Raw genomic sequence first — 23,624 nt, 5'->3', positions numbered from 1 at the left:
CTTTGCCCTAGATCTGCGTTGAAGAAAACATCTAAGGAGAGCAAAAAATTTACGCAGATATCGAAAACGAATGGATACCACATTGGAAAAAAATGTCTCATGTGATGTGAATTGAGACGATTTTGGCTTGCTCTGCCGTTTTAATCATTGTACTATCTATGACTCTGAAATTGTGAGTGTAAACAGCATTCAATTTGGTTCGGCTTTCTACCTCCGCCACCGAGTGTAAACGAATTTGAGCCAGTGTTGGTTTTGGATTTTTTTTAAATTATTTAACATTTCCGAAATATCTCTAGATTTCTTTTTCCAACTCTAGTAAGTAACACACTTTCATCACCCTCGCTAATGTGTTATTTTACATCCGATCTTGTATGAAAAGATAACATGAACAGACAACAGACATAAAAATAAAATTATTTTAAAAAATGTTTTATTTTGTGGATAAAGGACGAAATTTGTGCACGTGTATCATTCTAAATTTTATTTGACGAAATTCTATTTTGTGGATAAAGGAAACTGCCGGAATATGATTAAAAATACATTAAAAAATGCGTTTATTTTTGTATATACATACAATACCTAAAATAAATACGTAAATATTACTGTGCGACATGACAGCAATTATTTAGTTTAGCAAAGGCGGTGTGGAGAAATGCCCAACTGGCGCTCCATATAAATCTTGCGCGGCCGAAGGTGTCGGCGGCCGAAGAAGTCATATCCCGTCCAGGGGGCAAAGCCAACGAAAATGTTGACAATTTTGGGGTTTCAAAAGCTTATTTAATCGATTTTAGTGTTTATTAATAATAATATGTAGAGAATAGCATATCCATATAATTTTTTTACTCCCCGATGAATTGTGGTTTTTCTCCACAACGGCGGGGGGGGGGGAGCCCCTGGCCCCCGCGGGCGACACCCCTGAATGCTAAACTTCGGTTTGATTAACCTTGATTACGACATGAAAGTTCAAAAAGATGGTACCAAGTAATGATGCCACATTTTTTTAACGGATGTTTCATGGGAAAATTCAGATTCAAATTATAAGACTGGCCTTTAATTGTTTCAAATTTTAAGAATTTCTTACTTGATTGCAAAGCAGCAAAATAGTATGTAGACCTCATCGTCCTAGCAAGCGCGGAAATGCTGTATCAACCTCTATAAATTTATAAAGGTATCTTTTTGTTGAAAAATGTAATTTGTGAGTGGTTGAATCATGTAAAAATGTTTAATGATTGTGTTGTGATTGAGAAGAACATTGAGGTAAAAAAATTAAGAATTAAAAGTTAGGTGCGAAAGTGCATTATAAGCGCCAACATTTTGCAAACTGTATTGTACCTTGTATCTTGTATCTTGTATATGAAACTATACTATGAACATGCATTAAATCAAGAAATTCATGATCGCCTAAGTCTAGACGCGTTGGTCGCAATTAACAACATATGGAACGCCTATGTACACAGTGGTTTATATTAAAGGAAGAGGTTATTCGCACGGTACTGTGCAAATAATAAATTATTCACACTGTGTGCATAACTTCTTATTCGCACGGTACCGTTTTTTTGCGTGTTTTAGATTTAGTATTGATTTTATTTATTTTGGTTTTTAACGATGCTTGACTATGCAAAATTTTTTATTGTATTTTTTTCAGCATGATTATTATTTTAGTTTTTTTACAATTGCTATTGTTTAAGAGAAATTTTTAATTACAATTGAATATAATTTTAGTGTGTTTTTTAGTACAGTTACAGAGATCACAAGTCTCCCGAAAATCGCGGGTTTCTCCTGATTTTTTAAAATATTGTGAAAATTCCACAAAAAATGTAATTTCCACGTTGTCATAGAGCAATGAAACAAAATTTATTATCTTACACCAATATATTATGGCACTTGCTCAGCCATATAAATGTCACAAGCTAGACCAGGGAATTGTTGTTTAAGTTTTTTATCTAATTAACAGCTCCATGGCAAGGCTAGGCCTAGATCTGTGGTAGACTCACCTTGTTTATCCTCCATGTTACGATCTTTTGCATCCAGCGCCGACCTCAATCAATGAGATTGCTGTCAGTTGAGTAAATAAATTTCAACAAATGAACGAAATCAAAAATCACATTGATGGATAAATGGGGCCCCAAGTTTTTGCCGCGAGGAATTTGAACTTGGAGAATCGGTGCATAAAAAGTACTTTTTTTTTCAAGTAAGCTTAAGTTGTTTAATAACAATACTAAAAAAAAAAAAATCATAGTTAATGGGTTTTGGTAATAAGCAGTCTTACGAAAAATGAAGTTTATTTTAACATCGATCCTGAAATACATGTAGGCCTAGGCTAGGCTCTATCTGCACTGCAGGGGTGTGTGTGTTGGGTTTGTGTCTGCTTGTGTGTGTGGTGGTCCTGACACTGCGGCCTTGGGCTACATGTATGTAATATCATTTACTAAATTAAAATATATATGTTTTTAATTTCTCAGCAAGTTGCAGTTACTTTGCTAGAATTCTATGTTCTTTGAAGAGATGTAGTAAATCAGCCGTAGCCTCTCATGCCAAGCATGAACCAAGCCTTGTTGACTGCTGCCAAGAGCGCTCTACTAGGACAATGCTAAATAAATAATATTAATATTTATAAATTTATATTTTAGGCCAAGTGCAATGTGTAAACAAATGTAAAATTGTTAAATAAAAGTAAACAAATTGATGAAAACAGTTTGTTTTCTTCTTTTTGTGCAAGACTTTCATATTGTGCAGCGCGTTGTAAGGTGTCCCAGCGCGTCACTACAGGAGGCGATCGCTTCACGAAAAAAAAACTATTTTTTGCTTTTCCAACTTGGGATCTCTGCAGTTTGTAGTGTTGAATATTGAAAAACAATGTTTCTTTTTCTTCTTGCAGTTCCCTGAAGTGAAAAGTCAAGTGTACAATACATAGTTATATTTATCAATTTCTGGATTATTCTTAATAAAGGCCTCTGTGTTTTGTTACGGTAATTTGTTGATTCAGGGGCAGATTTGGGGGGGGGGGTTCTCCCCTCTTTTGGGAGGTAAACAAAAAGACAAAATAAAGAAAAAGAAAAAAAGATAGCCCAAAAGTTAGTTTCCAGGCAACTAGTACTACATAAATTGTTCCTGATTGTTAAAAAGCCCAAATCAACCATTAACATATTTAAATTATATTTTGCTGTACTATATTTCCATTTATTTGTGTATTTTATAACCATCATCAGGATATGTATCAAAACCTTGTGTCTGCTTCGAAGAGTACCGTGGGAATCTATATTCGTGGGAATGTATAATGTATATTTCCATAAAAGAAGCCTTGAGTGGGCATTAAAATGTACAGTATAAACATTAGTAATTTGATTTAAAAAAAAAAAAAATGAAAATACTATATATTTCCTTTGTTTTCATTTATCATTATACCATTCAGTCTATTTTAATTTATTTATATGTATCATTATAAACTGATCATTAGAATGTTTATGGTGAAAGGAAACGAAACGTAATAGAAGAAAACAAACGTAATCTTTTATTTAAGCGTTAATTTTAAACGTGTCCTAAACCAAGTCAACTTAGTAACCATCGTTGTTTTTCTGTAAATAAAGAAAACTAACAAGTGATACTGTAGTGCTGAAATCTAATCCAGTGTATAAAAAAATGACAAAAAGTCATTAAAATTCAATAAAAAAAATTGCACAAAAGAACACATACTGAACTGTGAAATCGACAATTAAAACATAATTTTTAAATAGAGAAAAGTCTATTGCTGCATCTATATTTCTGCCATAAAAGTCTGTTCACTGCTACCTAAAATTGATTAAAATGCTCTAAGATTCATTGTTAAAAATTGATATCAAGGAAGAAATACATGATTTTTTTTAACCTTTTTGTCCTACATTTCATTATTGTAAATTGCTTAGCATTTCTTAAAGATCCTCTCTGGTGTTGGGTAAAAGGTATCTAAGTCTTGGTGATTCAAAGATACTGTTGCAAAGTGAGTAAGCAATTCTAAATGCCTGCAAGCAAGTGTGTTCAGGAGAGTTTAATAATACTTCTTGCCCTTATTAAGTGCTTTAAGTTCATCACTAGAGTAGCAGCGCAATACCATTACTATGGCAATCCAAGCCCTCTTGGCCTTAGACTCAAGATTTTTTCTGTGGGCACTCTATGACGTCACACAAGGCTTATTTAAGCTACCGTGCAGAGCTGGCTGGCAAAAAGAAAGCGTCACTCACAACTATGACCAGCAGGTAAACCACAGTTAACTTTGAGTTGTCAGGATTCTCGATTACAATATAATATAGTCCAATTGAGACAAAACACATCAAACACCAAAAAGACAAAACAATAAACCATACCAGGCTTAAAAAAAAAAAATTGGAAATTTAGATCAGAAACTGTCAGAAACAAACAATATACATCCCGGCAAGCATGAGCACCCTCATTTAAAAAAAATTAAAAGGCAATGCTTAGAGAGCAAAAGCTCAGTTGGCTAACCTGATGGTGGCCACATTGTGTGTGCGTTGAACTGTGGAGATCTCTTGGTCCCTGGTTCAAGTCTCATTTTTGACCTTCAGGTGGGAGCTCAAATGCAAGTTTGATAGTGCACCGTCTTTCAAATGAGACGTTATGAGTATGTGAGTCTCAAAAATTATGAACAACTATACCAGTTTTGAAATCTGGATAAGTACTGTAATTAACTGCATATTTGAGATGTAATGCATTTCTGACCCATTGAAGCATTGAATATGTTGTTTTTTTCAGGCATGTTTAAGTTGCTCACATGTAGCATGTGGAAGATATAACGAAGAGCATGCCATTAAACATTTCCATGTATCTAAACATCCTGTAGCCATTGAAGTCAATGAAAAATATGTATTTTGGTGAGTATTATACTAATAAAACATAATTTGAGGTGAAGTAGTAGTAGTGAGTTCTATTTCCTGAGGTGTTGGATGATTGGGATCACCCCCTGATGCAAACCGAAATAAAATCCTGTATTTGTTTTACTATACCTTATGAATAGTAAATAGCAAACTATTTTGGAATTTTAAAATTACACCTTTGCACTTGCGTGCTTAGAGCCCTTATTATCTTGTGCTAATGCAGAAATATAAAACCATTAACCATTGAAATTGTACAGTATACATAATGTTAATGGTTCAAATGGATTTAGTTATATTGCCTGTTGAGTGACTGCTGTTTGGAAAAATATGAATTAAAAATTAATACATATTTATTTTTTTTAGTTACATTTGTGATGACTATGTGCTGAATGACAATGTAACTGGGGATATTAAGCTGTTACGATCCACATTAGAAGCCATAGCCAAGCAGAAGTTTGATGAGCGAACTACACGCAGTGGTAGGCGATTGCGAGCATTGTCATTAGACAGCGGTGAACCCCTCAAAAGACAGTAAGATTTATTGGATTTTTCATTCAAAGGCAAACTGTGTTGTGACTATTTTATAGTTGCATCTTCATTTAATTTCAATATGAATTTGGCTCCTTGAGTCATCTCTTCACATTTAGTCAACTATTCAATTATTATGTTATTTTAATTTTAACTCTAACTTGCTGGCATATAAATCTTGTTTGTTGATAAAAAATAAGGTTTTGTATCATGAAAGTTAAACCTATGTTTTATAATCCATACCAATGTGATGCTTTCCCAGTCAATTTCAAATTTCATTTGTTGACACATCAGAACATTTTTTTTTTAAATTCATGATTGATTATTTTCAGAAATCACAGCTCAATTTTAAAGGATAAAGGTTACACTGCCCTTGTCCATCGAAGACTGGTTTTACTGAGCAAAACTTTCCTAGCCTGGAAGGATGATGTCCTTGGAGATAAAGAAACTAAACAAAAACCAACACTTTCTAAATTACAATCCAAAGTATCTCAACACAAACGGTCAACAGAATCGAGTTGGATACCAGAAAATAACCCAAAAGGAATGGCAACACCACATAAAAGAAAAGCTGACGTGAACACTGAGGAATCACCATCAGCAAAGAAGAAATGGTCTACCTTGACCCCAGGTGTAACAGGTCTACGCAACCTGGGTAATACCTGTTACATGAATTCCATTCTTCAGGTATTAGGGTAAGTTTCTTAGTTATAAATCATATATTTTATTTAGTTTTAATACTACTTTTAAAATAGAGCTTTCAGTTATTTTAATATTACTCTAAGAAGTTCTGATAACCACCTATCACTGTTTTCATATTACATTTTAAAGCAAGAGCATGTAATTAGAAAAATCTAGAAAATGGATTAACAGAGGTCCCAAGTCTACCGCTACTTGCGGTAGTCTACCGCTTTTAGCGACGATATACCGCGCTACCGTAAGCTTACGATTTTCCACCGCATGAGAAAAATTCTCCCGTAAATTTTAGAAAATTTGGGTAGGCTACTTAATTTAGAATATCAGCTTAGCCTAGGTCTAGGTAAAAATATAACTCAGGATGTTAAAAAACACTCGTAAACAATCACAAAGTTTTAATCCACTCCCTACCATCACTTTTTATAATGCATTTGCAATTAATTACGGTAGCTGCTAAAAACACGAAATCAAAATACACTTTGTTTATTAAAAAAGTTGATACGCCCATCCTTCCGACGCCGGGCCTGAGACCATGCCTGCAATGTGATTTGATATCTAAACAACCCTGTAAACAACATGCTCTTTGACCCGTAGAACAGGCCTACAGCTAACTTTTTGCATAAAGTTAATTTTATCCAACTGTTTCATGAAAACAATTAATTAATAGTCGAAAATAATAAGTAAAAATGTGGCTCCATCGAAGAAACGCAAAATTCGTGTGCTTTTAATTCACAATTGATCAAGAAGTATGTTCGCCACTGGTGGTGCACCATCGAGGTCAACGAACTCAACTCTGGAAAAAGTATCTGTTTGAAAGCATGGAGGCAGATGTTGTTGGTTATGCTGTAATATCGATGAAGAACGGTGGAATGACCGATGTTGAAAAATATTTAAAGGTATGTTGACTTCTTTTTAAACAGTTTTATGTGATTGTGATAAAAATCATACGTTCTACATTCAGTTTTGTGACTTGGAAATGGATGGTTTAGAGTCCTGCCTCGTCGTTACCCTACCTAGGCCTAAGCCTAGCCGCCAGGCCTTAGGTTCCTTGAGCCAATTTTTTCCTGTACTAGCTAGGGCCTAGACTAGGCCTAGGCCAACCGTCTTTAAAATACCTTAGGTCTAGACCTCAGTTAAGGTTTTTGAAGTCAAGCTACGTACACCTAGACAAGACTATCGACATTTTAATAAGAATTTTAAAAAAAATAGGTTACATACATTTTGAGATAATATTTTCGTTATTTTTTTATGTTTACAGACTTGTTTGCCATGATTGAACTGCATCCAAATTCCACTCTTCCCTTAGCAGCAAAGAAGCTACTATTACTACTATTGAATACAATATTAAACTAACAGATGCCAGAAAGGACTGTAAATTGATGTAATTAATTGATATTGATGTAGTAGGCCTAAGTGTAAATAAATGAATAATATTAGACTAGGCCTACTGTACAGATTTGTAGATTCCAGAATTTATGTAAGTTCATGGTATTAATTTACATTGTGTAAATAAAAATAAAAGCAAGAGCAAGTTAACTGTGTGTTTATCATTGAATGTCAAATATTTGATATTATGAGTAGTTGAGTATTGGCTGTGACGCGCGTTGTATTTGCAGGCGGCCAAAGGTTCCCGACAAAATCTCCTGCCAATGGAGTTCTTCAACTTGGGACCCCTGGATTAAGCTTTAAAATTAGTTGTAAAGATATTCCAGTGTGTAATAACACACTGGAATAAACAACAATATCTCTTTGTAGCTCCCAGGGTCCTAATGAAATAGTTTGGTACAGTAAATTTTGTTCGAAAATGGTCTGATAGGCATTGAGCTTAAACCCTTGATTCTAAAACTGGCAGTATTGCAGGTGTCACGATTTATATATTGTGAACAAATAAACAATTGATTTTCACAAGTGCCATATTATTATAACTGAAGTGTTTTTTATTTGTGACTTCCCTTTGTAGGTATCTTAGTGTATTCAGAGAATGTTTTCTAGATATAGGAAACAGTTCATTAGAAAAAAACATAAAATCAGAAACGAAGCTAACAAGAGAGTTCTACAGGCAAACCACAGTAGAAGCATTTAAAGTAAGTTTAGTAGGAAATAATGTTAACTGTATATTTAGATCATCATTTTATTAAAAATGTAACAACTGTCTTAAGCCTGTCTATCTGATAGGTCTTACATCTCCTAAACTCCTGTTTGGTCTTGACACGTCTGACCAAATGCAGGGGCCTAGGCCTAACATTTCTTGAAAAATTTAAATTTTAGGGGCCAGTATATTTTTAAGCATTAGCAAACCATTTTTCAGTCAATTTGGTATAGTTTGCTGGCTTTCCAACCAAGAGTATTCAACATCATCCATGTACCTTACAGCAGAAACACTGCAAAGAAGCCATGCATTTTCCTATTACCGATCATCACTGGCATTATCTGTTTACAATATACACTAAATGTCACATGACCAACCTAGCAGAATGTGTCTCTTAGGTGTTATAAAGGGTGACAAGGGTTTTGCCTCTAGCGCCCCAATTGTGCTTTGCCAGTCTGCACTAATTGGGGCTTAGTACTCCTTAAAAAGCTTCTGCAGGAAATTGTCAGACCTACATGCCAGACATCTTCCTCCTGTAGAGCCTGTTAGTGGCCCAACAAATTGCATGTTGTAGTAAGGTTGCAGGTTAGGTACCAGCTACCAGTGAATTCCAAGTTACAGTAGCAGTTAATTTTTGTTTTTTTCATTACAGGCAATCTCAACTCCAAAGTCTAGAACCAAAATTCAAAGACAACCTAATTTTGGTCTCAGTGGAGGATCAAATAAGGTTGTCGACCCATCAAAGTACAAAGACCCAAGGTTGATGAGAGACAACATGTGAGTGAAATAGATGTTTGTATTGTGGGGTTAATTTCTAGGTATTTGTGTATGAAAGAAGCAATAGAGCTCTGAGCAATCACTTATCAAACATACAAAAAAAACTATTGCTTTTGATGAATTTTGTTAATATGATAATTTCAACATTCTAGATAAAAAATAATAGTAGATAATTAGCTACTAACAGTGTAGTTATTAGCTGTAACTATTTAACTATTAAAGACTATTTATCTTTGCATTTTTTCAGGCCACTGTATTATGAATTTCATCTCTTATTTCGTGTGATGTGGTCAGGTAAATGGGCCATCGTCTCTCCGCATGGATTTCTGAGTTCCGTGTGGCGGTTGATACCAAGCTTCAAGGGCTACTCCCAGCAAGATGCACAGGAATTCTTATGGTGAGTTAAAATCTGTTGCCACAGTGTTGTACCCAGGGCGTGCTCAATGGAGAGTCTGTATCCGTAGGGTTTAGTAACTGTTTAGATAGAAAGGTTGAACCTGCAGTATCTAGTTATCAATTTTGCTTCATTTATTTGTCTAAAAAAACATTAACATTACAAGAACACAAACACCAAGGAACAGGCATTAGGAACATGAGAGAGAAACACCCTGGGAAGAAAATATTTTCTATATATTAGTAGAAAATGAAATAGATTAACCAAAACCACTAAATTGGTCTAGTCTGGCCCTAACCTAGATGATTTTCGCTCTCCGGTTTGTGATCTGGAATTTTTTAGGAGTAGGTTGATGACCGGTGTATATGTAGGCTGCACCCCAAATATAAAATTTGTGGCTTATACACCAGAATATGAGGTAAATTTAGTTTAATCCAAAATTTGATTTTTATTATGGACATTTTATTTTCAAAATACAATTTTTGTCATTTGTTTTAGTTCCCTGGTAAATCAAGGAACACTGTTAATTAAATCAACTTGTTTTAAATGATAACAAGATGGAACTGCTTTATTTCCATAGTTTTTTTTGGTAAATCCGGCCCCTGGAACCCATTAGTTTGAATTGATGATACATGTTTTTTGCACTGTCTGATTCTGCTGAAAACCTTGGAATCATCATGGACTCTACATGCTCTATGAATAAACAAATTAATAACATATTTCAGTCTGTGTACCATGATTTCAGAAATATCTTCAAGATCTGGAAATATCAGGGTATACAAGGGGCTTGTAAAAAAAAAAAAAAAAATCGCTATCAGCGACTGCATTCTATCAAGTCAGAATACAAATGTATGTTTTCTATACCTGCGTGGTTGTAGTTCCTTATCAAAAAATTTTTTTATTAATTATTAACAACCTGTACAAAATTATAATTTAAATAATGCAAGTTTCTTCTGTACTAAGCGTCTGTATACAAATTTATTTTAACTTTAATCATTGATTACCTATTTGTAAAGGCCAAATTAGGCTAATGCTCCTACTGCCATTGACTCACTAAATTGGCAATTGGTTGGTATTGAAAACCAACCATGCAGAAATTTTAAATAGCTGAGAGTATGATGTGATATGTTCAATAGTAGATTCTAGATACCAAAGTAGGCATAAAGATTTAAAAACTAATAATATTAACTTAGCCATTCAATTAAGTATAGGAATCAACTTGAAAAATTAAGGTTGATATAGAAGATTTTAGATAAAAATTCTAAATAGAATGAAAAAAAAAAAAAACAGTTGATATAGAAGATTTTAGATAAAAATTCTAAATAGAATGAAAAAAAAAAAACATTAAAATATTTTCTGTTGAGTTTTAGCTTGGGTATGAAGTTCATACCTTGCATCCCTTGATGGTCTGCCACTGTTGTGCACCTAGAACAGGGCACACATCACTTTATTCTCAGTCACCTTCATTGGCTCCCTATCAATTCAAGAAATATTTTTAAGACTCCTCATTGCATATAAAATTTGTCATGGTTTGTCCCCCCGCTTACAACATTTATCTGCATCAGGCAGCAAGTATGTTCAAATCACACCATTCAGATCTTCATATCCAAGTCCTGTAGGCTGCAACAGCTCGCCCTCCACTCAAACAATTTGGCTTCAGGTCTTTTAAATTCTCTGCTGCTGATCTCTGGAATAAACTTCCCCGGATATTCGAGCTGCTCCATCGGTCAGTTCCTTCAAGTCTCGTCTTAAGACATTCTTCTTTAACCAACATTTACATTAGCCTTTTAACATGTTGACTGCCGGACCTTTTTTTTTTATGTTCCTTCCTGTGTGCCAAAACAAGTTTACAGTACATGTACAAACACACTTTTTTGAATTTTATCTAGTCATATATCATCAAAGTGGTGTGTCTAATAAATTGGCGGGAAAATATTAGGGGACGAGTAAACTTGTTGCCAGCACTGGGACAGCATTTTTTAATGCCACTGCCAAGTGTGAGTTTTCTCATCAGCTTTTTGCATGTGTTGTTATATGTTCAGAGGGCGCTCCCACTCGTGCAATCAAGTGTACTGCCGGCAACATAACACAACAAACATACTTACGTTATTTGTATGTTGATTGGTGTATCTCCCCTGAATTGCCGGACTTTAAGTCTGTGGTTCTACTACAAAGAAGTAATAAACGCCTGAATGTTACCCCAATTTTGACGAGTATGTGGTTCCTAGCATCCTCAGCAACACCCTGTGAGACGAGTATACTTGTCTCTGGTAGCAAACATGTTAATTGCTCCCCTTTATTTCGTTTTTCACTATAATTCTTAGAAAGCGCATAGAGGATCTAGAGGTATGCAATATACAAGGACAATAATAATTATTATTGTTACTACTACTACCGCCTATTATTATTACTGCATTGTTATTTTTATGATTATTTTTAAAAGTTATTTGTAATTTCTACATAGGAGTGCTGTACTTTGTCGTTGAAACAAGAAGTAACAATATGCTAAAGACTAACTAATGTACAATATCAATTAAGGGTGCTACCAACCGAAATCTGAAGGATTTAATGTTGGTTTGATTGTATGTATTAACACTAGCAATCTACTGCTTCAACTGGCTAAGGACATACAATATCGCGAGTGGAGTGAGAACAAAACTCCCTTATATTAGCATACTGCTGCCTTGTGTATGATAATCCTGGCGGCGTTATTGGATCAGGCAATTCCAGTGGCGGGAGGATTTTTGGATTTTTTAGGAGCTGCAGTGACTGCTCCTCGCTATGTTGTTTGAAAAAAAACAACTCCTGGATGGTCGTGACTGAACCTGTAAAACATAATTTTTTAAAACATTTTTGAGTAATTAAATATACAAAATATTTTTTTCGAACACTCTGGTTGATACATGGCTGTATAATTTTATTATTAAATTTTAAAAATCATTTAAAATGAAGTAATCATGAGCTTTAAATATAGTTACAGTGTTGTATTACATGTAACATATATTAAAGCCTATTTTTTACATTGATGAATGACACTTTTTAATCTGCTTTTTTTGAAAATTGTAGTTAAGAATAGATTTAATGTTATGTATATGGTAATAATAATTTTATATATTGAAATAGGTTTTGTGGGATTTGTTTTTATTTATATAGGGAGTCTTTAACTTATGGATATTTATAATATACTTACCTTATGTGATGACAAGCCAAGATGCCTGGGAAAGGCTTGAAATATGGTCCTAGAAAGCACTGCCAGTCATAGGTGCGTACATAAACCTCGCCACTTTCGGAGTTTCGTGCAGACCATTAATGGTTCTCCAAGCCAAGTACCACAAGTACTTATTCTGGCCTGGACAGTTGTCGCAATGCAATTGGCAGTGACGTTTGCCAAGCCCATCATTCTCAAAGAAGTCATGTACAAAGCTTAACACAGCAATTGACCCCTTCGAGACATTCATCCCTGCATCGATTAAATAGTTTTGTTGCTGCGGAACAGCCTCACAGTGAACGCTGAAAATGCCACATTTTCTAATGGTAAAAAAATGTGTGGGTCCAGGCTGCATGGGGTCGTGCGGGTACAGCACCTGCTGTGCAAAATCGAAGGAATAATGCATTGTTATGGGCCGTGAACAGGGTGCATATTTTCCTCTATCATGGTTCTGCGCATTTCCCGTTCAAGACAAACAACACGCAAGTGTTCGAGTTGGGCCTCCACTCGTTGGTGCTTCTGAGCCTCTGTCTGGTTAGCGCTTTGGTACACAGCATTGTTATTGCGATGGTAAGTCCAACAAAGGTCACTTTGAGGTCTGGTTGTTATTATGTAGGGGCAAAACACTTTCCATATCGGAGCTCTTTGTGGTCTGAATGACAGAAAAATACATTATCACATTATTGTAAATAAAGTAATAAAACATCTATATTTTCTCCAGCAATTCTTGATTCATCGGCTGGTAAGCATTTACAGTACAGAAATAATAAAAAGCCTTTGAAGAAATAACAATAAGTTGTTTGGTAGAGAAGTAAGCATATCAAAATCAATATTGAATAATTGCAGGTATTTACCAGCAACATGACGTCTTGCATTGACCTCCTTGAGCTGTGCTTCACATTTCCTCCACATTCCAGACTTAGTTTCACAGGAAGGCAGCAATCGCACTCTCGGGTCTTGACATTTAATACCCTATACTTTCCCAGGAATTACCATACCATTCTCGTCAGGGTAGTACTAATATGTCGTACATCTGACTCGGACAGGGCTGCCTTGTTGAAGCGCCGTCCACCAGACTTCTTGATGGGCGGTGTAGTACCAGAGGTCTTGTAGTGGTTAATGATATAGCCATATTCCATTATGTTGAATAGCAGATTTAAACAATAGGAGTATCAATACTGTACTGTATAATGTATCGCAGAACTTACCAGTGCATGTACGCAAACGACTGCCGACACGCTTGGCTTCAACCAAATATGCGGGATCGCTTCCTGTTTTCTTGATGTTTCCGTTTCCTCTTTAGGGTTTTCTCTTAATTGTTGTACTGATTTTCCCCATTACAAACATCTTTCTCTCGGTAACAGTCAGTTCTTTCATTTGGGCTCGCAAGTTTAAAACAAAAGTTGCCGCAAACTTGTTGAGGCATATGTCTGGATTCTGCTTGTCTTTGTTGCGAGGGCAACGCCAGTGTTTGAATGTTCTTATAGCTAAACGTTCATTGTCATTTGCATCACCTACCCAATCTTCCTCGTTAGCTCGTTTGGCTAGGCCTATTCGATCAATAGCATCTTGGCCGAGGTCCACAATTATAGCTGGCCTACCTTGTTTTTCTGCTTCTTCTTCGTCCTTACCGTCACTTTCTGTCGTGCCCATAGGAATTTCAGATTCTTCATTATCCGAAGTAATTGCATCTATGCCTCATCATCCGAATCACTTCTGTTCCCAAAGAATTCGGTAGCCAATTCTCCAATGGTCGCAGTGTCATTTCGTTAAACCCCAAAAGTCGTGCACCATTTAGAGCTTTTACAATCTCCAATTCGACTAACGAGGCCATGATAGTTATTAACAACTAATAAATATATATTTCACGATAAATTTATAACTATGAGGAAGAAACAATCAGTGGACCTTTCGGTTTTTGGAAACTTAGAAAACACTGTAATTCATAATATAACTTTTTCGTAGACGACAGACTGAAAGCAAACTCGGAAGTAAAAAAGCATCTGCGCATGGTCAGTTCGCGTCTACTTGCTATGTTTTTCAGTTTGACCAATCAGAAAGGCGAATGGGCCAATAGCGTCTCCACCCTGGTAACAAGAAGCAATGCTAAAATCGTTTTGATTGGCTACTCAGTTAAATTTATTGCTTAGTGGAAAGGTCATAAACTACCCTTTGGAAAGATACCAAACATGGAGGGTGTTCGTGTGTGCACGGCGTGTTGCAGCAGGCTGACAAAAACAAGCCTTTTCGGAGATTCTATTGTACATTTTCGTAAACAAAAATCATACATGCTATAAAAGGTAGTCTTAAAAATCGTTAAATTAAGGACGTTTTAGTACATTTAACAGTTTTAAAGTGGGCACATTTAGTATAATAATAGTTCAAGATGCGTTTTTTATCAACATTTTTTTTGAAAAAATAATGATTTTTTGACTCTCAAATCCAGTATCTCGATATGAGGTCGTGTGACTTATCGCTGATTTCGTGCTGGTGTTTTAATAATAGGTGCAAATCTGACAGAAACATCAATATAACTGACCTACTTATGAGGACAAAAACAGGGGTCCCAAGTTGGAAGAAGTCATTTCCAGGAGGTCTGCGATGGCAGGTTGTAAGGGACTAAGGGGTAGGGACTTCCACAGATGGAGGGTCTAGACCCCCTCAACCCCACAGTGGTTGGAGCTTAGGCAAAAAAATGTATGACTATGGCACCTCTGAATGGATCTCTCTAAATTAAATTTGATTTTTTCTTTTCTACCCCATTTAAAAAAATATAATTTTGAAATATTTAGGGGGCCCGGGTTGGCTGCCTCCCTGGAATCCGCCACTGATCTGGTTAATGAGATTTCATAACACATTTAATTTTATTGCACATAGAGATACCCATCAGCACTGCTTTGAAAATTATGAATTTGCAGACATGGGTTAATTTCTCTGAGATTCTTGCTTGCGTGCAGGAGGCCATTCCGATTTCTGGAAGACACCCACGAGTTTCGGGAGACTGGGGACCCCTGCAAAAATAATTTGAGGCATCATTGTTTGATATCTATGTTCTTGTGATTGTTATTTTCAGTGAGGTACTGGACAAGGTGCATTCTGAGTTGCAATATGTGCTGAGCCCTCCATTGGTGAAGATGGGTGATTCATTATGTCCAGTTCAAGATATTATTCCAGGGAATTTTCAAGGTCGATTAGTTAGTCAAGTGACTTGCTTGAAATGTACTCAGAAATCTAACACTTTTGAACCTTTCTGCGACTTATCTTTGGAGTTTCCCGAAAGGTAACATTTGAAATCATATCTTGTGGTACTAATAGGATTTAATTTTATTTATGTGTATCCTTTCATTATTTAATTACAATCATTTATTTACAAGGAAGTGAAAAAAGGTATGTTATTATAGATATTAAATGAAAAATAAATACAGTAAAATAATTATAATTTACTTTTTACTGTTCTTTACATATAACATTTAGTGTTTGTGTTACCAAAATACAAAAAAGATAGTATAAGTTCCTCCATTATCCATTATATTTGATTGCTAATTAATATTGAAGATACTGCTTTGTAGTAATTATCCATGTTTCCAAATGGTCCTAGATATCAATTTAGTCAATCACGGACAAGTTTATCTGAAGAAAGTTGCCATATAACAGAGATGCTGACGAAGTTCACAGAAGTTGAACACTTAGGAGAGGTATACTCATGTGAATCATGCAACAGACGAAGAAGGCACAGCAAACCAACCATTTGCACAAAGGCAACAAAAAGACTATTGATAAGGAAACCACCAAAGATTTTACGACTGCACTTGAAACGATTCAGGTTACTTTATAAATGTTGCTTGATCTATAATTACTGTATCAGCTTTCCTTACAAGCATTAATTGTAGGCTGTTATAAAATAATCAAATCTTTCATTACTGAAACAATATGAATTTTCTTCTTTGTGCCTGCTTACAAACATATATTTATTATTTATTCATGTGAGATACGAATATCCTTATATAATAAAGGCATAAAAAGTTGGATTGCATCCAACTTTGACATGTTATACTAATCAAAATATTCTTGTAGTTACAACTATAGGTATTCTATCTTCAATTTGTGAGTAGGCCTATACCTATTTCACATTTTGCCAATGTAAAGTGCGTAGATAATAAAATGCCTATCTGGCAAACAGATTGAGGATTGAGGAAGAAAAATTGTTGTAGGACGTCTGACGCTAAGTGACAGCATAATACATAATTGCTTTGCCATCACTAGCACTAAAACATCTTCTAGGAAATATTTTCTTATTGTATTGTAGATGGTCAGGACGTAACCACAGAGAGAAAATCAATGTTCATGTTGATTTTTCACAAGATCTAAATTTACGACCGTTTTGTTATATCAGTGCCAATGAGGACACTGATCTGACATCTGAAGACTTCATGTACGACCTCGCAGCAGTAGTGATACATCATGGCAGAGGGTGGGTCAACTATAGCTATATATATATTTCATATACTGTAAAATCAAATCATATGAATTAACAACAGTAAACAGTTGGAATTTTTATAGGAAATAGTAGGTTCTTCCAAAAGTTAAAATAATATTTTTCAATACAATTCATACTTACCTATATCGAAAAAATACTATATATATTAACAAATAAAATTGTTAATTGTTCTCGGGGGGGGGGGGGATCCATTGACGTTTAAAGTTTATATATTTAAAGTTAAAATGGCTAATCAGATAATAATCAGGCAATCCTCAGCAGTTTCGCATTTTTTTCCCAATTTCAATTAATTAAAATCTGTTGTTAATTTTTCCAACATTTTGAATGTTTTATTTGCCTGTTTTCTCATTTATCTATAGTTTTGGATCAGGCCATTATACAGCATACTGCTGGAACAATGTAGGAGGTAAGTGACAAGTGTAACATACAATGATACAATAGTTAATTGTATTTCAGTTTCAGATCCCAACTGAGATCTGAAAGTCAGTAAAAATAATCATATGTAAGAATTTAAAATAAATATTTTATAATTTCCTAAAACCTTCACATACACATTCACTTGTCTACTTTTACATTTTGTCTATATAGAACTTGGACTTTGATCGATGATGAGGAAAAATCAGGAAAAAAAATTATTCCAAGAAAAACACCTCCACCCCTCAAATGAGTGTGAAACTCAACTTTTTTTTTTGGGGTGGGGGGTGGAGGTGGGGGAGCCATGTAATGTGCCTTGTGTACTACGTTTTTAGGAGTCTATTTCAATATGTATTTGCAAAGTTAAAAAGCTAAGTGTCCAAGAGTCTTGGTAATAAATAAAATAAAAATAACCTCAAATCAAGCCCATGCAAAGAATTCTTTTGGGTAGTTACTTTCTAAGGCAACTAGTAGTTAGTAAACTTAGAGGCCTAGTAAACACTTCATAATAAAAAGTGAGAAAATTGTTCATACTTAAATAAAAAAAAGCCAAAAAAGTTGCGCTCAATGTCGACGGTGCCTGGCTAGGTGTTGTCTATCCCTACCTATTGTTTATTGTACTGTAAAGCATACCAAATCTAACATTCTTTTTCGTCTTCTTCTCAATCCCTGTAATTCATTATCATCATTGCAACAGTAAGGCTGGGTGGCCCTGCCCACCATACCTACATCCTTGCATGCTCGCTCACAAAGCAAATCATATTCAGGATAGTATTAGATAGTCTAGTCATATTGATGAAGAAGAATTTCTAGAGCAAACATGTAGCAATCATTTGTGATGGGTCAGCATTAGCAGGTTGTTTTACAGTCTCATTAAAATACATACACACAATGCCCTGCAAAAGTTGATTTACTGCATCCATGATGAAGACATAACAGTCAGCAAAGTGTAGACTAATTCATGGACTTCACACAGTTTGTATTATGTGTCCTACCTTTTTATATTCCCAGTGTCATTTTTTATTAAAAAAGTAACACAAACTATTTAATTACTTGCATGATTTTATTTTTGTCAGGTTTTTGGGTCCATTGTAATGATGCTCGTCTTGAACTCTGCACTATGGATGACATCAGGTCATGTCAGGCTTATATAATGTTCTACACAAAGCGCACTTCAAACCAACACTTAACTACAGATGGTGGGATCCAGCCAAAAGCAAGGCGATCAAGAAGGATAACATTGTGATACTCATCAAGTGCATGTGCTTGGATATTTCCACAAAAAAAAAACACTTGTGACAAAAAATTTTGTATGTTACAATGTTTCAAATTTTTATTTCTGCTGTGATTTGATGTTTATTTACAATTTTTACTAAAAAATGTATCCATCTTCATTAAGTTTTCATTTTGTAAAAGATTATACAATTACTATTCAGCAAAAGGTAATATCAAGAAGATTTTCGTTGTAAGAGGGTTTTATCAAGGAAATCAAACTTAAAATGAGTCAACTCTGAGTTGGTAAATAGTTTAGCGGCATTTAGGTAGTTTTCATGGGTATTTTGATATTTATTCTATTATTTTCTTGAATTGTGTTATTATTATTGTATTTTACTTGCAACTGAGACTATTCTGCTGTACAATGCTTCCAATGATTCTCCATAGATTTTCTGATTCTGTTTTCATTACCAGTAATTGAGTTCTCCTATTAGTTGATAATTGTCCCACTTGGTAGATTAACTACATAATTTATACTGATATAAGATAAGATATACTGCCATTCAAATTTAATGAACCTAAAATTTTAAAAAATGTAATTAAATTGCTTTGTATATTACAGTAAATTAGTAGATTCAACTAAAAATATATATGTCCAAAACTTTAAATAGTACCATTCCTATAGGGTTTGGACATTTATTTTTATAGTAGTGTCTGTAAATGATTTTTTTTATATATATCTGACCTTGAGATTACCAACTTGGAAAACGTTTGAAAATACCTTTTTGTCTCTATTTTCTCTTTTGACTTCTTATTTGTATTTTTAATGGTGAATACTTTTTGTTCATTTTTCACTTTTAATTTACATTATAAATGGAAGTAGATTATTTTATTTTTTAATTTTTTTTTTAAATTTTAGTTATGTAATAAGTATGTTTAAAACTATAATAGTAATGCCATTTATATTACTTTTTAGGCAACTGTATCCAATAAAAACTCAGGGAAATGTATAATAATGTAGATAGGTGGTTAATTAGTAAAATGTACATTAATTTTGGTATTGATTTTTACACATATTTTTAAAATTCATTGTTCATGGACAAATGTATGTGTTCCATAGATTTATATTAGATGTATATTTGTAGGCAATTGGTGATTTTCCTTGCAATTATCATTAACTGTTATATGCAGTTTGTCAGATTTGCAGTTTCAGCTCTGAGCAGAAGGCCTAGCCTGTTGAAAATTTAAAAATACCAAAACACACACACTGAAAACAATTGAAATAACTAATTGAATGACATAATCATTATAAAATGACAAACATTTTTCACCATCATTATAATTTTCTTGAGCAGAGTCATCCAACTTGTTTATGTCAATTGTGCAATTCCATGAAACTGCACATAAGACATAACAGCTAATTAACTATATAAGGTCACACTAAAGGTATCTATGCAGAATGATTGTATGATGCGAGTTTTTTTTTCAGTTTCGATTTTGACCAAGGAGGTACAAGTGTTGGGTGTTAAAGAATTATGACTTCTCTGTTGAATGCAAGACAATGCGCATTAGCACTACTGAAGTGGATATGTGCGCTTTATAAATTTATGAGAGTCCCAATTGATCAGCTCTGGCTGGATGGACCACCTCACAAAATATTGTTGAAATAAAATATAAATAAATAACTTTTATTACAGTATCATTATTAATGGTACAATTATGACTGGCTGGTGTGTAAAACTAATTAAGTTGTCACATGAGGATTTGGGAACCCATGATGTACTGAAATATAACTAAAACAAGAAGTACAGAAGCACAATAAGTTTTCCATCTTTCTTTTATCAGGATGACTAAAATCAAGGAACATAGAGTACCACAGTCGCCAGGTGTTGGTTACCATTCATTACGCCTGAATGACTTCATATTCTTTCTGGAATAGGCATTTTAAAATTTAATATTTTACCATCAAAATGTACTAAAAACACAAAAGCTTGCATTATATTAGTGATCGAACACACATTTAATCAATTAAAATTTACAAAGAATTAAGATATAACATCTTAATTATGTTAGAAACTGGGATCAACGGTTTGTCAGTGGAGACAATAGTCCGGTTGAATTCATGTTGTGTCGCCGATAACAACGGAGTAGTATCACGTGGTATCCTGATGTAACACTGTAGTACTATATACAAATATCAAGATATTTGAAATTTTGATCTAGTGCTTACAATGAGTTAAAAAAAATATACTCAAGGAGAGACGAACCATTTTTAAAGTGACATTGTTCTATATTTTGTAGGGATAGCCAATCAAAAAGTAATTTTCATTGCTGCGTCTCTAATTCAAAGCCAATCTTTTATTTTCTCTCAGAGTATTACATTCAAATCATACCCTGCTTTTGCCTGGGGAAACCCTGGTACATAAATTTGGGCATAAAGTAGAGAGTGGCATTTTATGTATTTTTTACTTTTATTGACAGGATAACTTTTCATTCTAAGCCTTTAACAAGTCTGCTCAACTTGTCTTCCAGAAATCATTGAGGTTTCAGACCAAGTAAAACTCTCCCAAAATTCAAAATGTTTTGCATATATTATTATTTTCTCCCTGAGGTTGGCTGGTATCATCGTGCACTACAAATACATTGTGTTAAAATAGCATGATAGATCAGATGGTATGGCTTCATAATTGCATCAACACACTTAGGTGCAGTGACATTTGGCAGTCAGAATTATTTGATTTTTTTTTATGGATTTATGTGTTTGCCCAAGTGATAATAGAATTGTATTGTAGTGCATTGGTGAGCCATGTATTTGAAAATGTTTGATAAGAAGTTTATTTGTAAATGATTCAATTAAACAGTTGTACTGTACACTTGTTCACTTGTCTCTTTGTTATTAGATTCTTATCTTACTCATTATAGCCTGGGTGCAGTAGGAAATTAGCGGGAAAAAAGTAAAGGAAAATTTATTTTTGGTTTTTCTGAATCAGTATATCATATAGTGTCTCAGAAAAAAAATCCCCATTCTTAGAGCAATTTTTTTTATAGCACTTTGAAATTTTGACATAAAATATCCTATTTTGGCACTAATTAAGATGGGGGTAGGGGAAATAAATGTATGTTTTTAGTCACTTTTACATATGCTATGTATATCAAATGTAACAAGAACATGGCTAAATAGTTACTCTTCACTCTCGTTAAAAAAATTAATCGGAATGATGTCATCACAAAAAATTCCAGGATGGCTCCCATTTTGGCAGTAAAAACTTTTTTTTAAATGTAAAGTTAACGTTATTGTTATCAGAGCAATTTCAAAACAATGTTATACATATACATACAACAATAAAATAAAACATATATATATACATAGGCATATATATATTATATAACCTATGAGAATAAACCCACTTGAAAAAGAAATAGCAAAATTTTGCTCTGAAAGACCCAACAATTCAATTTCTGGACTCTGATCGGGGTAAATTGAAAAAAACTATGGCGTTATTTTAGTCACTTCTAGTGCTATAAATGCGAAAATTGACAATAAACTTTGTTAACTAGTTACTCTTTATTGTCTTTATCAAATTTGATTGAAATGATCATAATGCCAATTTCCAAGATGGCGTTCATCTTAGAGGGGAAATGGTTATTTTGTAAGATGATGATTATTGTTATGACTACTACTGTATTATTATTATTATTATTATTCTCAAAGTACAAAATACAATCTCATCAAAGCAATGTACACATATAGAATATATATAAATATTATTTTAATAGTAGTATGTTTATTTATTATTGTTGAAATCATTATTAATATTATTATTTATATCATTACAGTATTACCATCATCCCCATCCTATTCGTCATCGTCATCATCATTCTCATTGTTGTCTAATCATCATAATAATGATGAAAATGAGAAAGATGATGATGATAATAAATAATGACATCAGTATATTTAGAATAACATTACTTCAAAACAAAATTTAATGACATGAAAGATCGACGTTTCGGGTCCATCATGGAACCATTCTCAAGATCAAGTAAATTGAAAAAACTAAAAACAAAATACCAAGCAGTGACAGGAAGTAAGTAATTAATTAATGGTTAATTATTTCAAAGTTTTATCTAAGTGCAAATCCAAGTTTGATTGCTTAATTAAAGAAATGCTTTGGATCAAAGAACTGAAATCTACACTTAAACAAACTGATTCAGTCAAAGCCAAACTGTTTATCTAGTTAATCTGCTAAGAAGGGCTAATTATTGCTTAGCTCCACTAATGACTCCACGCAGCAGGCCCTATTGATATGTTAATTACTTGCTTACTCTCACTGCTTGGTATTTTTGTTTTTAGTTTTTTAAAATTTACTTAATCTTGAGAATGGTTCCATGATGGACCCGAAACGTCGATCTTTCTTGTCATTAAATTTTGTTTTGAAATTATATAGTAAGCGTCTCTTAATTCGTAACATTACTAACGCTAATATTAATGTGAATTGTATATTATAAATTTTTTGAAACGCATAATAATAATGATATACTCTATTAATAATATTATAAAGTAACATAATAGTATAATAATGATGATGAAGAAATATGTAGTGTACAAAAGATTAAATTTAAATAGGTAAACATTTCCTTTAATTTTGATTGTCGTAGTCTTGGAATTCGGTGTGTTGACGTCATCATTCCATATTTGCTTGGGAGGTGGGGAATTCCCGTCAGACAGGCCTAGACTCCCATCGTCCGATGCCACGACAAGGTCGCCACACCACAAATAACGATTTGCTTATCCATATATATATATTGATTTAGGAAAAACTCCGAATGCCTTGCAATTATGTAAAAAATTAAAATCCAATTCGGCTTTGTTCAAACGAAGAGTAATCTTTTCATATTTCCTTAATAAAGAAACTGGTAATCTTCTTGAACTGAAA

The 23,624-nt window shown here is 33.9% G+C and overlaps 1 protein-coding gene across 1 annotated transcript in view; it reads left to right on the top strand.

The window, feature by feature from the left end:
• Positions 1-21,558, top strand: part of LOC117104619 (ubiquitin carboxyl-terminal hydrolase 44-like) — a gene marked incomplete in the record, with an annotated part of 22,966 nt that extends 1,408 nt beyond the window's left edge. Inside the window, 11 exon segments of the mRNA XM_033245479.1 lie at positions 4,747-4,865; positions 5,232-5,399; positions 5,729-6,091; positions 8,053-8,176; positions 8,834-8,958; positions 9,206-9,355; positions 15,634-15,840; positions 16,159-16,383; positions 16,867-17,031; positions 17,418-17,464; positions 18,549-21,558. Coding sequence (XP_033101370.1) covers positions 4,747-4,865; positions 5,232-5,399; positions 5,729-6,091; positions 8,053-8,176; positions 8,834-8,958; positions 9,206-9,355; positions 15,634-15,840; positions 16,159-16,383; positions 16,867-17,031; positions 17,418-17,464; positions 18,549-18,718 — 1,863 coding nt within the window.
• Between the last annotated feature and the right edge of the window lie 2,066 nt (positions 21,559-23,624).

Source organism: Anneissia japonica, unplaced genomic scaffold, assembly GCF_011630105.1.
Source record: "Anneissia japonica isolate Jap-2015-1 unplaced genomic scaffold, ASM1163010v1 scaffold287712_len2945570_cov188, whole genome shotgun sequence".
NCBI lineage: Eukaryota > Metazoa > Echinodermata > Crinoidea > Comatulida > Comatulidae > Anneissia > Anneissia japonica.
The sequence above is the reverse complement of the archived record's forward strand: the minus strand, read 5'-3'. Positions and strand labels throughout refer to the sequence as shown.